The sequence below is a fragment of the Lepus europaeus genome, chromosome 12, assembly GCF_033115175.1.
Source record: "Lepus europaeus isolate LE1 chromosome 12, mLepTim1.pri, whole genome shotgun sequence".
In the NCBI taxonomy this organism is placed as follows: Eukaryota; Metazoa; Chordata; class Mammalia; order Lagomorpha; family Leporidae; genus Lepus; species Lepus europaeus.
In genome coordinates this window covers 39,220,829-39,242,701 of record NC_084838.1, presented here as the reverse complement: position 1 = coordinate 39,242,701, position 21,873 = coordinate 39,220,829, and the positions used below count along the sequence as shown (strand labels likewise).

The window sequence follows — 21,873 nt, the reverse complement described above, 5'->3', positions numbered from 1 at the left end:
GGCCCCTTACCGATGCGGGCACATATGGTCATGAGCATGTCGGTGACCGTTTTGGAGTCGTCCACCATGATGGTCTTCACAGTCCCGTCTAGCATCCGGATCTTCAGGGGTCTCTGTTTCTTCCTGTACTCCATGGTGTCCTGTCAGGAGAGGAAAGGGGCACTCGTTCCTTTCTACTTGGCCAGAGGGGAGGAAGGAGATTATTATAAGAAAGACTATGGTGGTTCATTCAAAACCAGGGTTTTATGGCGCCCTATGTGATAGGAAACTAGCATGAGTGGGGGACAGGGGCGACACGCGGGTGCTGAAAGCAGGAGGCGGGACGGTAGAGCTGACAGAAGAGGATGCTGGTGGTCCCTGCTGAGGTGGTACTCACCCCATTCCGGAGCATGTAGTAATCTAAAGCCTTTCCGGCCTCCAGCCATATGCCCTTTTTGGGGTCATCATCCGACAGAAACAGCCCGAAGTCGCTGGCTAAAAGAAAAGATGGGTGACCTTAGACTGACGGAGGCCCCACTGGGACTGGATGGCCGCACCACCACCCCTTACCATTTCTCCCGTGGTCTCAGGCCTAAAGAAGGAGGGAGTGGGGCGCAATGACCCAAGGTGTGAGGAGCCCTCGGGCACAGCGGGGTCACTCCCTAAGGCTGAGGGCCTGGGGATAAGACTGGACTGAGGACTCCCGCACCAGCCCCCCCAGGGAGTGGGACTCACGAGGGCCGACCAGCGCCTCCGGGATCCGCTCCCGAATCATGCGGCAGGCGTCATACACCATGGTGGACGGCTCAAACTGCATCGTCTTCACCACATTCCCGATGCTGATCTTCAGCGAAAGTGCGACCATGGTGGCGGTGTCTCCTCTGCGGCCTGGCTACACCTGGCCCGTGGCGTCAGGCTATTAGAACAGACTCTCCTCGGAGAAGAGCCTCAGGCACTCAGCAGAGCTGACAGTAATAAGGCTGTCTCTATCTTATAATTTCAAAGAGGGAACAGTAATTCACATCAGAAGAACCAGCCCTGACCACTGAAGACCTCTGAGGGAGAGGCTGGGACACGAAGGGTAAGGGCAGGTCTGAAACGCGGGGTCACCCGAGGACACTGCCCTGCCCTCTCCAGTGGAATCTGGGCCACCTGTCTTTCTTTCAAGGGCCCATCTTGCCCCCTGACCCTGCTTACTTCCTTTCCCAGCCTGACCCTGCCTTGTTTTCATGTTTCCCAGTCCAGTATTTTTTTCTTTGTCTCCACATGGATGCACTGCACCCTCCCCTGTGTGGGATTTTCAGAGCCCTGTCTCAGCTCCTCACATGACCTTCCCTCTCACAGCTTCCTTCTCTGCAACATGAAGACGTTATATGAGGTCATTCCCAAGGGCTCTGGAAGCCTGCAGACTCCAGCCAGCCTGGCAGAAGCCCGAATGCTGGCTGTTCCAGCCATCCAGGCCTTCTCCGGCCCCATCTTCCCTCTAACCTGAATACTGGGGGCCTCCCTAGGGAGCCAGATCCTATATTTGGCTTCCCTGGCAGTCAGGCTAGAATTATGATTCTCTGTTCCAAAGGGATTCTCAAAAATTATCTGGTGAACTCTTCAGTTTTGCAGAAGAGGAAACAGATCCTAGGAGGACAGGAAAGACTCGAAGGCAGGTCAGAGAAACAGCCCAGCCCTCTTGTCTCATTCCCCACTCTCTCCAAGTTACCAAGTTCATATTTAATACTCAGCACAATTCATTCTTTGCTCTCTCCTACTCCTTGAGTCCTTTTCAGACTCTGCCCCCCAAGTGAGCCGACTCCCCTGACAGTAGTCTCACTGTAACTCAGGATTACAGCCTTGCCCCGCCTTCTTCCACCCTCCCAGTACCACCCCTTAGCAGGCTGGAGGAGCCACTGGAGGCAGCAGGTGGCGCCCAGGCCACTGAAGGACAAGTCTGCCTGGCTGCTACTGATGTGACCCAGCTTGGTTTATGGGGATTGGATGCCTCTTAATTAACAAAATGAGCAGGTCCAGGCTCCTCCCTATTTTCTTCCTGGCAAAGCGCTAGTGTCAAGGAGGGAAAAGCAGGCTAGGAGGTAAGGTTGGAAAGCAGAGGTGACGTTGTTAGGATACAAAAGGCATTCAGGAATCAGAGAAGCTGTAGAGGCTGCCAGAGATAAGGTTGAGAGAAATGAAAATCTAGGTAGAACGAGACAGGAAGCAGAGGAGGGAAAGGTCTGGGACCAGGGGCTGATGGACCATTTCTGACCTTATACACAGTTCACTCTCAAGAGAGAAGAACAAACTCACACTCTGTCTTTCCCCCTGGACAAGAGCGGCCCCTCCCAGTCTCCATGGTTCTAGTTCTTTGCCCCCCCCCCACCTCCATTCCTGTCGCACCTCTCCCATTAGTGGACAGACCTGGCTGTGGGGTTGCTGCCCACAAAAGAGCGAAGGCTGGAGGGTTCAGAGAAGCTGGAGGAGTCCGAGGAGCTGAGAGCAGGACTGAGAGGACCCTGCACCCTGAGCTGAAGTTGCACATCTCCCCCCACTTCCTCCGGACATATGGACACCCCTTCTTCCTCAAGCACGGAAGCCTCTGGTGAGACCCCGATAAGGGAGCTGAGTCATGCCCACCCTTACTCCCAGGCTGGTGCGGAGTGGACATCCATCCAGCTATGAGAGGGTGAGGGGAGGCAAGGCAACTGGTCAGGGCATGGGGGTAGTAGCGGCAAAGAACAAGGCACTGACAGTACGAGCAAACTCCAAACTCCGCAGTTCCTGCTCTGGCCTGAGAACTCTGCTCCCCTTGCCCTGCTGTTTTATGGAATAGCAACAACAACCCCTCTCCCAGGTCCCCCCTCCCGGGGAACTCCTCCTCCCTCAATACATTCCTGAGATGCATTCCACAGGAGTTGGGCAATTGGGGAGGGGAGGGAATGGAGGACAGGAGGTCAAAGCCTAGCAAGGAATGGAATGTAAGTGTATGGGGGCTACGGAATTTGGGGTACACAGAAAACATAGCCAGAGCAGATATCCACAAAGGGAATTGCAGAAAGACAAGGAGCTACAGAGAGGGACAAAGACAGCGAGAAAGCTGAAGACAGAATGCACCAGGGTAGGGGGAGTAACACTCAGTCTGTTACCAAATTTGGCCTCTGAGTCCGCAACCGCCGGCAGGGGGAGGGTTTGTGGGTAAGACTGACATATCCGGCCTCGGGCTGCTGGAAGCTCATTTAGGGCTGGAGTGGGCAGCTGAAAGCCGGGACCTAACTTCCCCCAGCACAGCCCCTCCACATCTAGACAGCATACTCATTCTCCCAAACGCACCCCAGCCTTTGCACAGAGCTCTCTGAAACAGAGTGGCCTACACTGTGTGCACACGGGTTAGCTTCATCACACAGCCCCTACTCAGATGGGTGCCCCTTTCTGAACAGAGTTCCCACAAACACAGCTCCATCACCCACGCCCCACACCCTTGGCCTAGGATGTAGCCATTCTCCCTTCGTTCACCGCAAAGCATCCACTCCTTTTGGGTCTGTTATAGGGGAGGTGCTGGGCCAAACTTTAAGTGGCTGGGAACCAAGAGGAGTAAGACCTCGCCTTCGCCTTCAAGGGGCTTCCCGTTCAGAAGATGAGTGGGTAAGCTAAATACAGAATTACAGCAGAGGGCACGGTGTGCTAAGCACCAAAGGGAGGGTGCTTGGAAGAGAGCTACCTTTAGGTTGGGGAAGAGGGACCAAACATCCCCATGAAACATGTTATCTGAAGTTAGGGTTCTTTTTTTAAAAAAAAAAAAAAAAAGAGAGAGAGAGTAAAAAATAAGACTGATCTGTCATTTATTGGCTATACATCAACTGCAATGTATACATGATTTCATTTAATCCTTACAACAACCCTGCAAGGCAGGCATCGTTAGTTGTGGTTTTACAAATTAGGAAACTGTGGCTCAAAGAAGTTAAATACTTGTTCAGAGTACTCGTCCAAATAAGTTGTGAAGTCAGGATCCGAACCCAGGTCTTCCTAACTCCAAAGCCCAAGCTTTCTCCACGACGCCAGCTGGAGATGCGTCAGGGGTAGTAGCACTCCAGGCAGAGAGAATAGCATAAGCAAAGGTGGAGAAACAGGAAATCATGGAGGAACACTCAGGGAAGCGAGAAGGCACGCTGGCTGAAGCACGGGGCACCTGCAAGGGAGCAGTGGTGGGGAAGGCAGGGTTAGGACGGGAAGGCAGGGGCGGACTACAGAGGAACAGGAGGGATTATACATGGGGCAGGCGGGGGTGGGTGGGGGACAATAGGCCAGGGAGACGCTAGGCAGCAAAGATACAACCAGGCTGGATTTTAGGAGACTCACTCTGGCGACTGCTTTGGAGACTGGTTAACACAAGTAAGAAGTTATGTGGCCAGAGTTAGAGTGGCGGAGAGGAAGGCAGAATTGGCAGGACATGATGACAGTCTGTTCTGTCAACCCTCAGAGCCACAGCCCAGAATCCTGCTGAGGTCCCAGAGCTTCCTATCCTCAGTAGCCTCTTAGTAGCTGGGGCAGTTAAGTTTAGGTAAGGAACTGGGAAGGGGGTAAGGGTGGGGTCGGGCAGATACAGTTATGGGAAAAGGAGATGGAAGCATGATCAGTAGTTAAGTGAGGGAAGACAGGGTGGGATTAATGACTGCATTGGGTGGAAAGGGGGAAGATGGTGATAGGAAAAATACATGTATGACTGGTCCCTGAATCAGGCTGCAAGAAGGGGAAGGGAAGAGATGATTACACGGGTGGCAGCTAAGTCAGGGAATGACGGCATGAGGTCAGGGGCCGGCTCAGCTACAGAGGGGTGAGGAGAACTGGGCTGTGTCCGTGGCTAAATTAGGCTGGGGTGTGTGGGAAGTAAAAGCTGGAGCTAGCACAGGAGGGGGCCAGAGGTTGGGTCAGACTGGGTAGGAGATAGTGCTGTGATCAGTGGCAGGGTCAGGGTGGGAGTGAAATGGGGGTGTGGTCAATGGCCTGGCTAGGCGTGGGATCAGCAAGACCCAGTTTCCTCTTTGGGTCTCATTTCCTCTTTTCTGTTGGGGAGTGGGGGAAGGGGATCTTTAACTGGACCAAGAAATTAGAGGAGGCGCACGGCAGGGGTGGGGTCGTGAGCAGCCAGTAGCACTCAGGTGTGTGAACGGTGAAAACGGTGGGACCCTGCTTTAAGACAACGGGAGAGCTCAGATTTGGGCAAATGGGAGGTGTGGGTTAAGAAGCGGGGAGGGAGGCTGAATTGAGAATGGGATGAACAACATGGAAGAAGTAAAGGCAGGGAGCTAGTTTCTAAGGGGCGGGGGTGCAGGAAGGGTGCAACATGCAGAGCTAGGGATGAGAGGTAGAGAGGAGGGCTTAACAGAGAGGGAAGGAGGGGAGTGGAGGCAATGGGGCTAAGCCCCGAGGGATTCATTCATCCCCTTCTCTCACACAACAGTGGCCCCTGGTCAGCTTCCCCCTTAGCCACTGCTCTCCTCCCTAGGTGGTCCCCACTGCCTGGGTCCCCGGCCATCGCCCACCTCCCATCTCATACACAACACAGTCCAGCAATCCCTGCCCTGTAGCTGTGGTGGCCACAGCAACAGCATTGAGCTTAGAGTGGAATCGAGGAAATTCTAACTGAAGTCCAGAACCCCAGCCCGAAATGTGTCATCTCTCTGGCTGAAAGAAGCTCCTGTGAATAAATAAAAATGAGGGGACTTCCCCCCCACCCCACTCTCTCTTTCTCACACACACACCAAAGGCATCGATCTATTGCCGACCTCTTAAATGTTATCTGCCCAAGGTCAATATTCCTGGCCCGAGTCTGCCCTTAGTGCCCTAATTTGTTTCCTCATTCTCAGAGAATCCCCCTCCTAGCAGAGACCAGCAAGCATCCAATCCCTGATCCCTAAGGCTCATCTAATTTTTACCGTTAGCACCAAATCTGCTGACTTTAACCCAAAATGTTGGCCCCAAGTCTAAATCAGCTCACCTGTAACTTGATTCCTAACTCACCTTTTCACTGTTTATCCTTAAAACTGACCACGACAATATCCTATGATCCTTAAAATGGACTTCTAACCCAATTCCTGTTGTTGACCATTAACCTGACCCTGAACTCTCTAACTCTGACTTACCTCTGGTCATCCCAGGAAACAAAATAACGACCTCAACCTCAACCTTACCTATTTATAAAACGGATCTGAATCACGCCAATAACTCAAGCGTTAAGTCCGGCCTTACACCTCCTAAAGAGACCCTTGATTCCCAAACCCAACCCCACCTAAGCCCAGACTCTCCAGCCCAACATCCCCGCTATCAGCAAACACCAAAGCCCAGCCCCGCCCTGCGCCCCGCGGCCGCCGCACCCCTCACCCTTCCCCAAAACCTATTCCAGGCCAAGGACTGCTCCCGCAGAGAAGCCACCTCCCTCGGATCGGCCTGCCGAGACACCCTGGAAGCTGACGTCTCCCCCAGGACCCGCCGCAGACGCGCCCGCCCGCCCGCCCGCCTCCCGGGCCAGACCTCGCGGCCCCACCCCGAGGCTCCGGCCCGGCCCGCCGCGGCCTACCTGCGCTGCCCGGCTCCGCGCCCCGCCCGCCGGCCCTGCTCGTCCTCCGGGCCGCTCTCCGGCTCCGGCCTCGCCCTCCCTTCGCCACACTCGGCCACTTCCGTCCCCGGCGCGTCCCCCACCCGCGGGCGGCGCCCTGGGCCCGCGCTCTATGGTTTCTGGGTCCTGCAGGAAGCTGCTCTGGCCCCAGCTCTCGATGCTCGCGAGCCCGCCGAAGACTGGCAGCCCCTCCCCGGCAGGAAGCCAGGGCGCGGCGCAATCCGGAGAAAACGCCCCAGCGGCGCCCGAGTTCCCCGTTAGACTCGGACTCTTCCTTTTTTCTAGCTCGGGGCGAAGGCGGAGGCGAGTCGCCGGTGTCCCCGCCCCCGGGGCGTGAGGCCGCGGCGGGGACGTCCCCCTCATTTGCATCGCTCCTGGGACGTGGCGCAGCACCCGAGCCACTTCCGGCTCGGAGGGAACTACAAGTCCCGAGAGGCCGCGGGGCGGCGTGCGTCACTTGTGCTGTGTTGGAGGCCGAGGGCGACGGAGTCCGGCGGGTGGGTGGGTCGGGCTTGCCAGCGACTGCCACCCCGGCAGCGGGGAAGGCCAGCCGAAGAGGAGCGGTGGGTAGGCGGGAGAGACGCGGCTGTTGGGCTGGGGGGTCGTGCCTGAGGCTCGCGGTTTGGAACCGGGCTGCGGAGTGAACCCTTGGGTTTCTGCCCGTAGATGTCGCACATGGAGCTGGCGTTGGACCCTGGCGATCAGGACCTGCTCGGCTTCCTGCTCGAGCAGAGCGGAGCATGGGGGGAGGCAGCCGATGAGTCGGTGGAGGCGCCCCCGGACTGGGAGCTGCCGCTTTCCGAGGTGGGTGGGTAGGGCTCCGCGTCAGGGAGGCGCGGCTCGTCCGCGAGACCCGGTTTTGTCGGTGACAGGCCAGGGCCTGGGAATTTGAACCCGGTGCAGGTACTGAGCGACTGGGAGGCAGAGGATCTGCTGAGCACCCTGCTGAGTCCCCCGGCGTCGTTGGCCGACCTCAGCTCCTGCGAGCCCTCGCCTGTGCACCACGATCACACTTACTCCCTCCCACAGGAACATGTCTCCGTGGACGTAGGTGAGTGACATCAGAGAAGCTGGGCGCTGGAGGAGAGGGTCCGTGGGCCCGGCTAGTCACACTTGCCCTTTTGCAGATAGTGGGAGCTATGGGAAGGAGGAGGCTCCGATGACTCCGCTGTATGTGGAGGAGCCAGCAGAGCAGGTAGCTGACTTGGTTTTCAGGAGGCTTATCCCCACATTGCACGGGGCGGGGCGGGGCGGGGCGGGAATTCCCATTTTTTTTCTGACATCCCATGCAACTGCTGCCTACTTGCCCGTAACCTCAGGAGGTTGCTAGGCTGGTACTGACCGAGGAGGAGAAGAGGCTACTGGAGAAGGAGGGGCTTACTCTGCCTGGAACACTTCCTCTCACCAAGGTAGGGCTCCCATTGGTGGGGCAAAGGCTGGAGGGTGTAGGGGAGGGAGCGTGCAGAGGCTGGTTGACCCGTACCGGAATGCAGTCAGATAGGAGTCACTTCTAACGTTATGCTTGGTAGCAGCTGCATTTCCAAATAGCTAGCAGAGAGGATATTCAGTTTCTGATTCAAAGAAGTGATAAACGTCTGCGGTGATACATGTGCCAGTTACCCTGCCCTAATTATTTTTACATTGTATACATTACTTAAATGTCACTCTGTATCCTATAGATGTGTGTAATATCAGTGTCAATTAAAAATAAGATACACTTAAGAGGTGAACATTTTAGCAGGTTTGTTGGCACCAGGTTAATATGCTAGATGCAAGGGTGGATCCTGGTTTTGTGAGGCTTCTAACACATTTTGGTGTTCTAAGAAAAAAGATTTCAGAATTATCAGTGCAACATTAGTGTAGGGTCTCGGGCAGGACCGTGCAAGGGAAGGGCTCTGCCACTTGGAGTTCATCGGCTTGGTGTTGTTAATCTACATCGCGCTGAATGGGAGAATTGTTTTAGGGAGTTCAACAAGGCTGGACTAAGCCTTGTAACAAGTACAAATGTAGAAGCATAAGTTTTAAGTTTCAACACTGGGTGGTGACTTCACAAGCACAGTATTGTGACACTGTAATAAAATCAGTGCTTATTAAAGAAATTGTAACTTCTTAAAAGTACAAGATGAGTCAGCAGTGAGATACGGCTAGTGGCAAAGCAAGTGGGATTTGGAAGCAGCATCAACACACGCACTGTCTAAAAGGGCAAGGCTGTCTTGCTGTCTTTTGTACGAATCACAGCCATCTCAAGTGTCCAGTTTCGGGCCCATATCTTTGAGAGATACCAAGAGGATGCAGTGATCGTGGGATGATGGGATGATGTTGGGTTAAGAAGTCTGTCCAGGGCCGGCGCCGCGGCTCAATAGGCTAATCCTCCGCCTAGTGGCGCCGGCACACCGGGTTCTAGTCCCGGTCGGGGCACCGATCCTGTCCCGGTTGCCCCTCTTCCAGGCCAGCTCTCTGCTGTGGCCAGGGAGTGCAGTGGAGGATGGCCCAGGTCCTTGGGCCCTGCACCCCATGGGAGACCAGGATAAACACCTGGCTCCTGCCATCGGATCAGCGCGGTGCGCCGGCCGCAGCGCGCTACCGCGGCGGCCATTGGAGGGTGAACCAACGGCAAAAGGAAGACCTTTCTCTCTGTCTCTGTCTCTCACTGTCCACTCTGTCTCTCTGCCTGTCAAAAAAAAGAAAAAAAAAAAAAAAGTCTGTCCAGGGTTGTTTTTGTTTTTGTTTTTAAACTCTGAGGAAATGCCAACAGCTTTAAAACAGCTATGCAGGATTTTGTTCTACACGACCCCAAGGGCAGATCCTGGAGAGATAAGTTCAATGGATAGAAATTACATGGAGGCAGACGTTGATTCAGGGTAAGAAATTTTTCAATGAATGAAATTGTTAAAAATGCTCTGGCACCTGTGGTCCTAACACCTGGTCTTTAGAGGCATTCTGACGGAAACCAAAACGGCTGCTGGTCAGGGAGGCTAGACAAGGGATTCCTGCACTGGCAAGAAGGTCGAACCCATTTGTCTTCCAGCTCCTCAGTCCAAGGTCCCCAGACCCCTTTCTCTGTCTTCTCGCAGATGGAGGAACAAGTTCTGAAACGAGTGCGGCGGAAGATTCGAAACAAAAAGTCTGCTCAAGAGAGCCGCAGGAAGAAGAAGGTGTACGTGGGGGGTTTAGAGAGCAGGTATGGAAAAGACTTGGGTGGGGGCAGAAGCAGTGGTTGGCGGTGTTGGGACTTTGAAGGGGGTGATTCCAGCCCTATCCCCACATCCTTGTTATTCTCCCAGGGTATCGAAATACACAGCCCAGAATCTGGAGCTCCAGCATAAAGTGCAGCTCCTGGAGGAACAGAATCTGTGAGCAGCCCGCAGGACCCATCCCTCCCTTCCCCTGCCCATCCCCCTCGCTACTGCACTTTCTCGCCCTTTGTCCTGCGCTACTCTTGAGTTCTTACTGGGAAGCTCCCACATGCAAGGCCCAGCGCTTGGGCTTTACTGGGTGTGATTCCCAGATGCTCACAGCACTGGGGAATAAATGTACAGGTAACGGTGAGAAATACCAAGAACGAGAAGGGGAAAGCCAGAAAGACCTCTTGAGGCAGGTGGTGTTTGTTCCTAGTTAGGACTCAGGCATGGGGCTGGGCAGGGAAAGCCCTGTAGTGGGATTTGGCTGGAGCAGCAGCTCAGGCGAGTTGGGCCAGGAACAGAGGACACAGAGAGTGCCTGGTGAGGGGCCTGTGCAGAGCTGATCGGGTCACCAGGAACTACTGAAGGTCTTCACAAAGGAGATTAAATCAGGGAGTGAGTTTCGGTTTTGCTTTGTGTTTTGTTTTAATGAGGAACTTAAGATATTTTGTCCACAGAGAAAGAAGTCATTTAGGATGAAAGCAGGAAGTCAAGTAGCATGAAAAGAGAAGTTTCAGTGAAAGATGGGAGAAGTGGGTTTCATAAGAGGGTTCCATGCCGTGTCCCGGGCCAAGCATGGGAGTGCTCACACCGTCCCGTTTCTCTAGGTCCCTCCTCGATCAGCTGAGGAAACTGCAGGCCCTAGTGATGGAGATATCAAACAAGACCAGCAGCGGCAGCACCTGTGTGCTGGTGAGGACGGCGATGGGAGGAGAGTCTGTTTTCAGGAGGCAGGGACAGAGGTGCAACCCAGAACCCTTCCTCACATCTCTCCCCTGCTCTAGGTCCTGCTGTTCTCCTTCTGCCTCCTCCTCGTTCCTGCTATGTACTCCTCCGACACCAGGGGGCACCTGCCGGCTGAGCACGCAGGTAAGACACTTCATGCCTTTAAGGCATGGGCCAGGGAGAGGCCTGGCTGGTCCCTGAAGATTCTGTCTCCTCAGTGTTGTCACGTCAGCTTCGTGCCCTCCCCAGTGAGGACTCTCACCAGCTGGACCTGTCTGCCCTCCCGTCAGAGGTACCCAAGGACAGCACAAACCACTTGCTGGTCAGCTCAGACCATGCGCTCCCGGCCCCTGGCAACTCTTCCTGCCTGCTGTACTATATGCCTCAGCCTCCTGATGCAGAGCCTCCCCTACCGTGGCCATTCCCTGGCCTCTTCTCAGAGGCCCCCTGCCCAGACCCCATCCTTCCCCTGCAGGCAAATCTCACAAGAAATGAGGGACAGCCCCCCACCCACAGCCCGTCATCTGTCATCTTGCAGGGCAGATACTCAGGTTAGATGTGAGGATGGGGAGAGGAGTCTCAGCAAAAACCTTGGGGGGGGGGCGGGGCTGTCGCTACCTGTGCCCCAGAGAGGGCAGAGGGCTGGCTTCAGCTCCTGTGCCCTGTTTGGGAGCCCAAAGGCTCAAACACACCACACTTACTGGCTTTATGGGTCTTTTATTTGTGTACCCTTGTGTTTATCACCCCATGAATGGACCTAGGGAAATCAAGTGACGTCCTAGAATATTTCATGCAGAGAGAGAAGGGATGAAAAGAGAAATAAATAAGTGATTGTGATACCTGGATTACCCCGACCCCTCTTTACTGGCACAGTTGGTGGGGAGGGGAGGAGAGAAGGGAAGGGGTCTGATTGTCCTGGTGGCTCAGGGCTGCAGGAGGTTTTGGAGGGAAGGAGGAAAGGCCAGGCTGGAGGCTGGGCTGTCAGCACCTCCCTCCATGGTTCCCAGGGTCTACTCTGGGCTCAGGTTTACTAAGGCAATTCCTTTGGTCCAGATTTAGCCCCTTTGCTTAGTCCTCTGTCCTGTCCAACTGTTTGCCTGGAGGCCTTTTTCTCCTGCTGTTGTTGCAGGGCCAGCTGCATGGCCCAGATGCTCAGTGGCCGCATGTAGGCCAGCGAGCGGAATACACGCTGCTGGCAGTATGCCTCTGGGGTCTGGAAGGCCAGGCCCAGGCGCTCCCACACGGTTCGGTAGCAGCCTTCAGCTGTCAGGAAGCCCTCCCGAGTCAGGCCCTGTGGGGAGAGACAGCAGTCATACATACACCCTGATGCCCCCTGGAAAGCCGCTTCGCCTGGACAGATGGACAGCAGGGTCTGTGCCCTCAGGGAGCTCCCCGCTGTGGGGAGACAGAGTTGACCACAGGAGAAACCTGAAGGCTCAAGCTGGGCTGCATGCCAGGGACGAGGGGAGGGCTTATTAATAGACAGTGTGGCCTAAGGTTATGCCCTGGAGAAACCTGGCGGCTGAAGCAGGCACAGACGGTGGAGAGATAGGGAAGGGGGTGTGTTACCTCTTGGATCATGGTGGCTGCTAGCCCGTAGACCACACCCACCCAGACTTCATCAGACTGCACACTGGATCTATCGGGCACACCATGGGGCTGCATCCCATTCACGGCCCCCATTCCCCCTCCTGCGAAGGCCTGGACATTGAGTTCGAAGATCGTTTGGAGCGCACGGACCACGTGTGGAGTGGGAAACACCTGGGGGCAGGGGTGAGAACCTGGTCTTGCACTTGCTTCCCACCTCCAAGGAAAACCCACCTTTCTCTCGGGCTCCAACTAGCCTCTCTCACCTCAGTGTCTCCTTCTCCTAGGCCACAGGCCCTCAGGAACCACTGTCCAGCGCACTGGTCAGACATGACACTACGAGACTGAGGCTGAGAGCTGCTGTCATAGTTGTAATAGCGGCCTGGAGTAGAAGGGCAAAGGATGGTTCTTGGCATCCCCACAGTTGTCCCAAGACTCTCTAGGTTCCCTCAACTCACCGTTCCATAGCAGTCTCTCATAGGCTTCTTGGCCCCGGCGGAGGATGCGAGCAAACTTATCCTGCATGTCCTGGGCCCCACAAAGAGCAGCCACCTGGACCATCACAGCCACCGCCGCCAGCCACAGCCCTCCACAGTAGGCACTGGTCAGGGGCACAGGTTTGGAGGTCAGACTGCACTCCCACGCAAATAGAACACTGAGTGCCCGGTCCCCACCACTGGCCTCCTAGAAACCTCTCCCCCAACCTGGGGCCGGTGGTGACCCATCCATCGTAGGTCTGGTCTGCATAGCCTCCATTCTCAATGAGTCCATCGTGGTCCTTGTCAAACTTCATCTCCGACTCCATCACAGCCTAGAGAGGGACCAAGACACTGCAGACCTAGGTACTAAGGACAGACAGTAGCCAAACACCAATTATGCCCCTGGCACACTGGCCACCGTGCACGCATCCCTTACTAGACACACAGGCCACATGTCCTTCAGGAAGCTTTGGTCACCCGTCAGGTAATAGTCCCGGTACACTTGCAACACAAACTTCAGGTTCAGGTCCTTCCAGTCAGCTGTGTCGTGGATCAAGTATGCATTGATCCGGAGCCACGGCTCATCATCTGTGGGAGAAGAGGGGCCCTGGTCCATTTGCATTGGACGGTAGGGTTGAGGGTACACAAAAGAAGGAAGGGCAGCTGGCCTCGGGGTGGAGGAGTTTCTTCTACCTGGGTCCCCAACATCATGGGGGATGACATTCTTCCTTTTCACAGGTCCCATCACCCCACTCATCAGGTACCGTCGCCGTGTCAGGTCCTCCTTCAGAGTGGCCAGAGCTGGGGAGCAGATGTGCAAGTGAGTGGGGAGAGGCAGGGAACAGATGGAGCTCTGGCTGTGACTCCAGAAGGCAGCCAATTAGCAGAATGCAGATATATTTGGGGGGAGGGGAAGAAGAGACAATCTGAAGAACCATAGGTTCAAGGGAGCTAAGAGGGCAGAAGAAGCACGAAAGGGACCCTCACCCATGTCATACTGTAGACTGAGCTCGAGTTTGGGCCAGAGCATGATGAGGGCAAAGGAAGCGTAAAAGTGGACATCATATGTGTTGTACATGCGATACTCCTGGCCTGGAGGAATGAGGGAGACATACTGTTGTCAGAATTCCTGGTTCCCCTTCCCAGCCCCCTACTTAGCTTGTCATCTAGAGTTAGAAGAGAGACACTGTCGCTAATCCACACCTGCCATTGACCCCCTCATCCCAACCCATACCCTGGGGTAGGCAAAATCCATCACTTTTTTAGGGCACTACCTGGCCTGCCCTATACCCCAGGCCACCAGCAGCCCGTACCCTCAAGGTAGCCAAATCGACCGTAGTCACGTAGGATGGGGCGCAGCTGACACATGCCCCCTTCCAGCTCCTCTGGGAGGGAGTCCTCAGGAACTTCCAGCCACACTGTGCCTCCATCGGCCACGAAGTATAGTTCATTGAATAGTGCAGATTTGTACCAGGCAGGCAAGGATCTGGAGAGGCAAGAGGAGGGACCTGTTCAGTAAGTATGGCTCTCCCAGGGCAGGAGTCTGGGAGCCAGCACAGTGGGAGCACCAAGTGAGTCCTAGCACAACGCCAGCGGCCTTGGTGGGTGGACGGTATACCTAGGAGTCCCACCTGGAGTGTGAGTGTGTGGGAGAAAGGTACAAGATGGGCCCCCCGGTACCTGTCATCCAGTACCGGGCTCTGCCAGGCTGAGATCCTGTCTTCCCAGTCTGCATATCGGCACAGTGCATAGTGGCTAAGGGCAGGTGCTGCATCACCATCTGGGCCAAAGAATCTTGTGTACCGCCTGGGGCAGAACCAAAGGGGAGGCATGGAACAGACTTCAGGTCAAAGCCCCAGGGCCTGGGATCCTGCGCTTTCTTGGCCCCCTCACCTGTGGTAGACTTGGCCCTTAGCTCCAAACATGATCTTGGGCATGTCCCAAGCCAGTGAAAACTCTAGGCGGCACTGGCCTCGCGGTGGCAGCTTGCTGGAAACACAGACAGCTCCAGCGACGCCCACTCCTTTCTGGGAAGGAGTGCTTTGTCCTGAGAGAAGCACGGGAGGGATCAGCACAGGCACTCCTGACAGCTCCCGGGCTAGGGATCGCTAACTTGGGGGCAAGGCCTGTTCATTAGCAGGCCTCCCACCCCGGGTCCCAAAAGAGGAACGACCTTTCTTCCCACCACCTCCCTGTCAGACCCCCCCCCATCACCAGCAGGGGAGTCCAGCTGTCCATCCTGAAGTAGATCCTGCCACACCTGCTGCCCAGTGCCATCAGGGTCAAAGGCTGTGATGTGGGTGACCGTGGTGTCTGCCTGTTGGGGCCAAAGACACTGTAAGGGCAAGCTGCACCGGTGTGCTGACTCTGACTAGCCCTCTGGCTCCTCTGGCTTCCTCTCACCTCCAAGTTCCAGAGGCTGCGAAGGTGGGACTTAAGAAGAGTTGAAGGAATGAAGACAACATGAGGAGGGTAGAGGTGAGTTTAGGGAGCAGCCTGACAGCAGAGGGTTCAGGGGTAAGGTTGTGTGTGTGTGTGTGTGTGTGTGTTGGGGGTCTCTTCCATTACCGTGAGGCGCGCAGCCACAGCCATTGTGTAGGGATTCGGAACAGTTGGATGGTGTAGCAGCAGCCCCTGGACGGTCTGCCCATCTCGCTCCAGACAGAAGGGCTCATTCCACAGACCCCCTGTGGCATCGTCTCCATCCCCTAGTCCATTCCGCATGGAGAACATGATGGACACATCCAGAGCTTCGTCCCCTTCGTTTTCCACGTCCCACACAAAGACTCCTACAGGCAGGCAGCTGTCCTGGAGGCAAAAGATCGGACTTAGATGGTTCTGGTGTGGCTCCTCCTGGTCCCACTCCTCAGACTCAGTTCTGAGCACAGAAAACCTGATTCAGATACTTTGCAATATACTCCATCTGTCATGCACTTGCACTTCCTCATTTCTCTAGGTAAGCTGCCTAGCAGCGGACACAGAAGACTGGAACCATCTGTGCAGCAATGGTGAAGCCAGTGTGACGTTCCTGGCTCCAGCGACTCCCTTTCACAGGTCATGGGATTTCCAGCAGAGGCAGATCCCAGGGGAAGGAGAGCAATGGAAGGGACAGAGGCGGAGCCTCACCTGGTAGTCGTGGGGCAGGATCGGTGTGATCTGGCGGCAGGTGAGGGTGACGTTCTGGCCAGGAAGCTGATAGACAGTCCAGGCTCGGGGATAGAGGGCGTGGTAGAAAGCAAAGTACCCACACAGGCCCCAGTTCCAGCTGCGCAGGACACTCGGGCGCTCCAGGGACAGGACTTGCTGGTACACCGTCCTCCCCTCCCGACGCAAGCACACTGTGAACTTAATCAAGATGACAGACAGGCTAGGCCAGGGTAACCCACTCTCACCACAAACTGGTCCCTCTCCCCTCTGAGCAGCTCCTCCCCTTCCACCGTGACTGTTACAGCCTCAAGTCATCCCCCAGACCTCCCACAAGCTCAGTGAGCCACAGCCAAGTGCCACTACCCCCCCCCCAAACTCTCCCCAGCTATCTTCCTTTCCCTTCTCCACTACTGTGGTGTCAGTGCCTTAATCTAGGCCCCACAATCTCTGCCCCCTCTTATCTGAGTAGCAGAGTGATCTTTCTTACGGACAAATCAAGATATGTCAGTCTCTGCCCATGTTTCAGTGACTCCCATGACCCTCAGGTTAAAGTCTAAACTCTTAACTGACTTTCAAAGGCCTTCTTGACCTGGCCTCTCCCTATCAGTTCACCCCTTGGTCAAGCACCTGTATTCTGGTCATATAAAACACTCTGTTCCTTGAGCTCACTACACTACATTTTCTCCTCCACGCCATTGGTCTTGTACGTTCTCCATGCAGCAAAACTCCTTATCCTTCAAGGTCTAGGTCAGGTGACAACTCCTTTTCCTCCCCTCGTCTTCCTCCAGCAGTGAGTCATCTAGTGTCCCCCATCCATCTGCGCTAGCATTTGGAGTGCTATGTCATAAATCATTTACTTACCCCTCTGTCTCTGCTTGCTCTATGCGTTCTTCTGAGGGGAGGGGCGCTTGCTAGTTTGCTGATACAGCCCTCTCAGAGCTGGCATGTGTGGGAAGAGCATGAGCAAAGTCCATAGCACTGCCCCTTTTTTAAAACAAAATATACCTGACCTCTCACTTTAGTACTGATGTGGTCTCTCCAAGTTCTTCCTCCCGGGTAAAAATGTAAGCTCCTGGAGAGTGGGAGCACTGAGAGATGAACGTCTCTTCCCTTGGCTCAAACTTTGCCTGGTATTTTTTACTGTATATGAGACCTTTCATGTAGTATATAATAGTTAAGATCACAGAGAGAATTGGTTTTGAAGGCCAGTCTTTCCAATTAGCAGCTCTGTGACCTTGGACATGTGACTAAACACTCTGGCTCTTCATTTCCTTGTGTGTAAAACAAGCATGACCATGCCACTTACCTCGCAGGGCTGTTTCTCATATTAACTACACAAGAAGCCTAGCACGGTGCCTAGACACTCTGAGCATGCAGTCATTAACTGGAGACTCACTATTCTAGAAGGCGTTCCCCTCGGGATACCTCAGGGGTGAGGCAGAGAGGGACTGGGGGCGCTAAGCAGGGCCCTAAACCAGAATTGGGAATGGCGTTGTTGTTAATGGGACTTTACGCCTGCTAGTTGCTCTCCTTTGGAGATGAGCCGAAAGCTGAGGCAGCGCTCAGGTAGGAAGTGCTGGGCAGAGAACTCCAAAGAGGAGGTTGCTAGGGAGATATCATAAAAGGCCAAGTGGCTCCAGCAACTTAAGGCCCCGGTGTTCTATAGGAGCAGGAGGGAAGAAATGCTTCAGAGAAGGGATGAAGCCTGGAGATCTGAGCCTGGGAAGAGAAGGCTTTTTAGGCCCTTAGCCAGAGAGACCTCCTGAGCTATCAGCAGCAGCAGGAAGCTGACCCCTGGCTGAGGATTTTCAAGGCAGGATGAAGGCTGGTTCCACTGTGCATCTTTTATTAGCACGAGTTTGCAGACATTTGGTTATATTTTCTCTTCTAGGCCTACCAAGTGTGCCTTCAGCCAAGTCCAGTGACCTGAGGAGTCTCTGCGCTCTCGGTGGTTGGGTACTGGCACTGCAAGTAGAGCAGCAGCTACATCAAGGTAGGCAGGAGGCATTCATTAGAGATACGCCAGGGCCGTTTTTGCTTTCCAGGAACTGTGCTGTGTGTGTGTCTTATTCCTCTAACACATCCTTGCACACAGTGTGCACGCAGAGAGCATCCTGAAAGTACCGACTAGACCGGATTACATATACCCAGCTGTCACATCCTGCACTGTCCTCTGCCTCCTGGCTCTTACTTGGTCAGCGATGACTGTGCGGTGCTGGTACATTCCAGGATCAAGCTGCCAACGACAGAACTGACCTCTCCAGCCACGGGTGATCGTGCCGCCCCCAATGCCACCCAAGGGACAACCTAGAGGGAGAATCGGGATGGTTAGTGGTATGTGGAGAGAGATTAGCAGACCTATTTCTCACTCTACACTATAAAGATGGGTTCCTCTGAAAACCAAGGGCATGGAGCAGTGCCGTTTGCATAACCTGGAAGCTTCTTTGCCTAACTCCATGGCACATCTGGAGTCTGGGCCCTCTCTGGGTAGAGCAGAGCAGGAGCGGGGCTCACCGTAGATCTGTCTCAGGGGCACACAATTGAACATGTCGATGAAAGGAGTCTTCTTTTCCACCTGTGTCTTCCGGTACCACCACTTCAAGTACCTGAGGAGCAAGTGGCAGCGTGAGTGGGCAGTTCTCACAGGCTGCAGGCACCGGCCTCTCTCTGGACACCCAGCTGGCACCTTCCAAGGACCCCCCACCTCGGCGTCCAAGCCTCTCTCCTTGATTTCTTTGCAAGTAAAAGTCCCCTCTGTCTTCCCAGCAGCCCAGCTCCACTGGCGGTGGGCTGCTTTTGTTTCTCTTCTTTGTTCTCCTCAGAAGGGGCTTTCTGATCTTCCCTCGCCTCTCTAACTCCACTGCTGCCGCCAGGGCTTCTGTCTGTGGTGTTGAAAGGGCCGGTTACGGTTTCCTGGCCCACATCCTCCACCCCTCACGCCCTAACCTCCAAACAGCATTGGCTGCTGGGATAATCATTTCCTTAGTATGATTAGTTTTCTTCCTGATTATGAAAGGTGAATGTCTGGAGAATATATTAGGTGGAAGGGGAAAAAAAAGTCATCCCACCCATAAATAACCAATGTTTACTTACATTTTGGTTACTTCCTCTCAAGTCTTTTTTTTTTTTTTTTAATTTCAGCATTTAAACTGAAAGTTTTCTGATTTTGCTGTTTCATAATATCCCAGTGAAGCCTCTGAAAACTAGCATTTTTCTGGCCTCACCACAGGAAGCACTGCCTGTAGCCAACAGGTAAATGAGTCTGTTTTAATGGTTCTGACATTTGTCCCATCCTGTATCTGAATCTTAGCCCCTGCAAACTCTCATTCAGGATGGGTCCTCACTAAGCAACCCCTGGCCTGCCACACTCTTGCCCACTCTCCTCCCTGTCCAACCAACACCTGCTGCTCAGTCACACCGTGAGCAATTGGATACGTAAGCCCTTCAGCCCAGGTTTTCTCACCTACGAAATGGGGCCACCACTGGCCCTAGCTACTTCATGGAATGGTTGAAGGCGCAAATGACAAATAGATAAGAAAGCCATCAGGTGGAATATTCGTGGCAGGTCTGATTATGGCCTGCATGCACACTATAAATTCCTCCTCACGCACTGCCTTGTTATTTCAATACTGCTCATGTGAGTCTGACATACTTTTAAGTGCCTTGGGGAAAGGGACAGTGACAACGACCAGTTGAGTATTACCCACATCTCTGAGCACAGGGCAGGGCTCAGGGTCTGCAGTGCATAAATATTTGCTGAATTTACAAATGAATGGATGGACAGAAAATGGAGCAGACAGACTGGAGCAGGGGAGGAGAACTGTCATGAAAGAATACGTTAGTTAGCACGTTCGGGGGCTGAGGAGCAGGGGGAGAAGACAAAGGACGAGGTGAGAGGAGGGCAGAGAGCCTCTGTGCCGGCTCAGAGGAAACGGACTTTGAAACGAGAGGCCGGGAAGGCTTGGCGGAGAGAGGCGGGTGCAGCTCGGGAGAAGAAAAGCAAGATATGAAGACAGTCAGAAGGGAGAACTGGTCAGAGCTCTCTGTCTCACCTCTGCTCCCTCCTCGGCGCAGACCTTCTCGTTCCCAAAGCCCTGTGTCCGTGACCCCCACTTCATCCTGCTATGGCGAGCCAGGGCCCGGGGGCTAGGCACAGCTTCAAGCCTCTGTGACTAGGCTCATTTTTCAGGGCAAAGGGGTGAGGATGCCTGCCTGTTCTTGACCACAAAGTCCCCACCACATGCAACCCACTCTAGAGCTGCTGTTAGTACCGAGTCCTATTTTGATCCAGAGAGCTCTGGGGTCAGAGTTTGACTGGATCAGTTTCAGAAGCAGCTTGGAGGGATGATATTCTCCAGTACAGGCCACCACCCACAGGCACTGGGAAAAGAGCCAGCTGTCCAAGGAGCACCAGGCCTCTTCCCACTGACCAGCGCTGGGGGTCAGGAATACGGCCTCCCCACCACAGCACCACAGCACTGACGAGGGAAGAGGCAGGTGCCCTAGTTTAGGAGTCAGAGACGGGCTTCCCTCCCCAGATCTGTGATTACTGCGTGGACTGACTCAGGATGACCTCAGGGCGATGCTTTCCGTCTTCACATCCACCTGCTTCTGTGACTAGGTATGGCTCCTCATCGCTAGTCTCTGAACTAATGGAGATCTCGGTGGGTCCTACAGCCCAGAATAAGTTCCGGGGATGTCTGTAATCTCTGGGCAGGGGAGAGACTAGGGCAAGTTTTGGAAAACCATCACCAAACACTCTGCTTTTTAGATCAGGAGCTGTCTGCGGGAACAGAATGAACAGCATCTCTAATCACTCTGTCTTTAGGGTGGACAGTGGGCATTGTCTCCCCTACTCCCTGCAATGGAAGCTTGAAGAAAGAAACAGATGAGTGCTGGAACCTAAACACAGTGTGGTGTGCCTAAATGAGGTGGAGAGAAGGCCTCGGCTGCAGGGGCCGATGTGGGACTGAGAACCTCCTCCTCCCAAATAAAACACGTCAGACCGTCCTTTCCCACTTAGCTACAAAGTAGCATAGCTAATCCCAGAAGGAAGTCTTTGGAAAACATGGGGGGGGGGGGGGGGGATGTGAAAGGCTGCCTGCAGGGCCGGTGATCTGTTCCTACTGTTGCAAAGAGCTGCGACCTGGTGTCTCCCTCCAAAACCACAGGCGCTGGCGACTGGGCGTCTTGACTGGGACCCCGAGCCCGCCTGCCTTCTCAGCCTTTCCCACCTCTGCCGGCAGTCTTGAGCAGGAACACCCTAGGCATTGGGATCTACTCACCTCAAACCCATGCCCAGATGCTTTATCAGGTTGCTAAGGGAGACGTTGTTAGCTTGAAAGGGTTTCCTCTTCTCGGCAAACTCATGAGCCAGGCAGATGCGCCAGCCAAAGGGAGGTACCCGGTAGCCCCGGGCTGTACCCTCATAGGAGGCCATCAGCTGCCCAGAGTCCTCTGGATCACAGGAGCCTGGCTCATTCGGGGATCCACTGGCCTCAGGACTCTCGCAGTCTGGAACGTGCACGGCCTCGGTGCCTCCGGTATCCTCAGGGCAACGAGCCTCTCCTTTGGCACAGCTGATCTGCTCCGAGGCCGGGACTCCGGTTCCCATGTTCCTCGGATGCTCGGTGCCCACGACCTGGATGGCCCCGGGCCCCGCGCCTTCCAATACCAAGTATCTCGCCGCCAAATCCAGATGCGGGCGCCGGTGGCAGTTGGGTGCCGTCCCGGGGGGGGCGTTCGTTGGGGAAAGCCGAGGTGAGCGAGCGTCTCTGCAGAGCCGAGGAGCTCTCGCTGCTGCGGCGCCGGCGACAGCAATGAAGCCACCTCGGGCTCCCGTTCCGCCGTAGCTCTAGGTCCTGGGCGGGAAGGGTCGGGCCTCGTCGTCATTGGGCCGCGGAGATTAGCTCGCCCGGCCAAAGGGCGACTGGGCCCGCGGAAAGGGGCGGAG

General features: G+C 54.8%; 3 protein-coding genes across 5 annotated transcripts in view; 1 reads left to right on the top strand and 2 right to left on the bottom strand.

The window, feature by feature from the left end:
- Positions 1-6,838, bottom strand: part of TLN1 (talin 1) — a 34,954-nt gene extending 28,116 nt beyond the window's left edge. For 2 of the 3 annotated variants that reach the window (XR_009867616.1, XM_062207994.1), the window contains exons 1-4: positions 6,542-6,838; positions 715-877; positions 377-474; positions 11-140 (exon numbers count right to left, since the gene is read on the bottom strand). Coding sequence is in view for 2 of the 3 variants with exons in the window: in XM_062207994.1 (XP_062063978.1) it covers positions 11-140; positions 377-474; positions 715-844 (358 nt within the window). In the remaining variant the exon portion in view is untranslated. Of the gene's footprint in view, positions 1-10; positions 141-376; positions 475-714; positions 878-2,388; positions 2,526-6,541 lie in introns of those variants that run through there. The other variant, XM_062207996.1, reaches the window with a different exon arrangement.
- Positions 6,839-7,246: 408 nt separating this feature from the next.
- CREB3 (cAMP responsive element binding protein 3) lies at positions 7,247-11,269 on the top strand. The gene is made up of 9 exons (XM_062208003.1): positions 7,247-7,384; positions 7,484-7,631; positions 7,708-7,775; positions 7,900-7,989; positions 9,655-9,761; positions 9,865-9,933; positions 10,590-10,674; positions 10,767-10,851; positions 10,926-11,269. The coding sequence occupies exons 1-9, from the start codon at positions 7,247-7,249 to the stop codon at positions 11,261-11,263; spliced, it is 1,128 nt and encodes a 375-aa protein (XP_062063987.1). The 3' UTR covers positions 11,264-11,269.
- A 454-nt stretch (positions 11,270-11,723) lies between these two features.
- On the bottom strand, positions 11,724-21,768 carry GBA2 (glucosylceramidase beta 2). Its single transcript, XM_062208001.1, has 17 exons — positions 21,206-21,768; positions 18,435-18,526; positions 18,112-18,227; positions 15,900-16,118; positions 15,342-15,581; positions 14,988-15,090; positions 14,667-14,820; positions 14,454-14,579; positions 14,087-14,259; positions 13,761-13,865; positions 13,467-13,574; positions 13,210-13,361; positions 12,999-13,105; positions 12,753-12,895; positions 12,561-12,676; positions 12,277-12,468; positions 11,724-11,998 (listed from the first exon to the last, which is right to left on the bottom strand). Exons 1-17 carry the CDS (start codon positions 21,532-21,534, stop codon positions 11,738-11,740), a joined length of 2,736 nt encoding a protein of 911 aa, XP_062063985.1. The 5' UTR covers positions 21,535-21,768; the 3' UTR covers positions 11,724-11,737.
- Between the last annotated feature and the right edge of the window lie 105 nt (positions 21,769-21,873).

What these genes read in the sequence shown, in the direction of transcription:
- CREB3 (XM_062208003.1), top strand. Translation starts at nt 7,247, where the DNA reads ATGTCGCACATGGAGCTGGCGTTGGACCCTGGCGATCAGGACCTGCTC. An exon ending in ACATGTCTCCGTGGACGTAG is followed by an intron (nt 7,632 to 7,707) that starts GTGAGTGACATC and finishes GCCCTTTTGCAG; the next exon opens with ATAGTGGGAGCTATGGGAAG. An exon ending in CCTGCCGGCTGAGCACGCAG is followed by an intron (nt 10,852 to 10,925) that starts GTAAGACACTTC and finishes CTGTCTCCTCAG; the next exon opens with TGTTGTCACGTCAGCTTCGT.
- GBA2 (XM_062208001.1), bottom strand. Translation starts at nt 21,534, where the DNA reads ATGGGAACCGGAGTCCCGGCCTCGGAGCAGATCAGCTGTGCCAAAGGA. An exon ending in CTGTGGCTGCGCGCCTCACG is followed by an intron (nt 15,091 to 15,341) that starts GTAATGGAAGAG and finishes TGGCCCCAACAG; the next exon opens with GCAGACACCACGGTCACCCA. An exon ending in TGAGAGACTGCTATGGAACG is followed by an intron (nt 12,677 to 12,752) that starts GTGAGTTGAGGG and finishes CTTCTACTCCAG; the next exon opens with GCCGCTATTACAACTATGAC.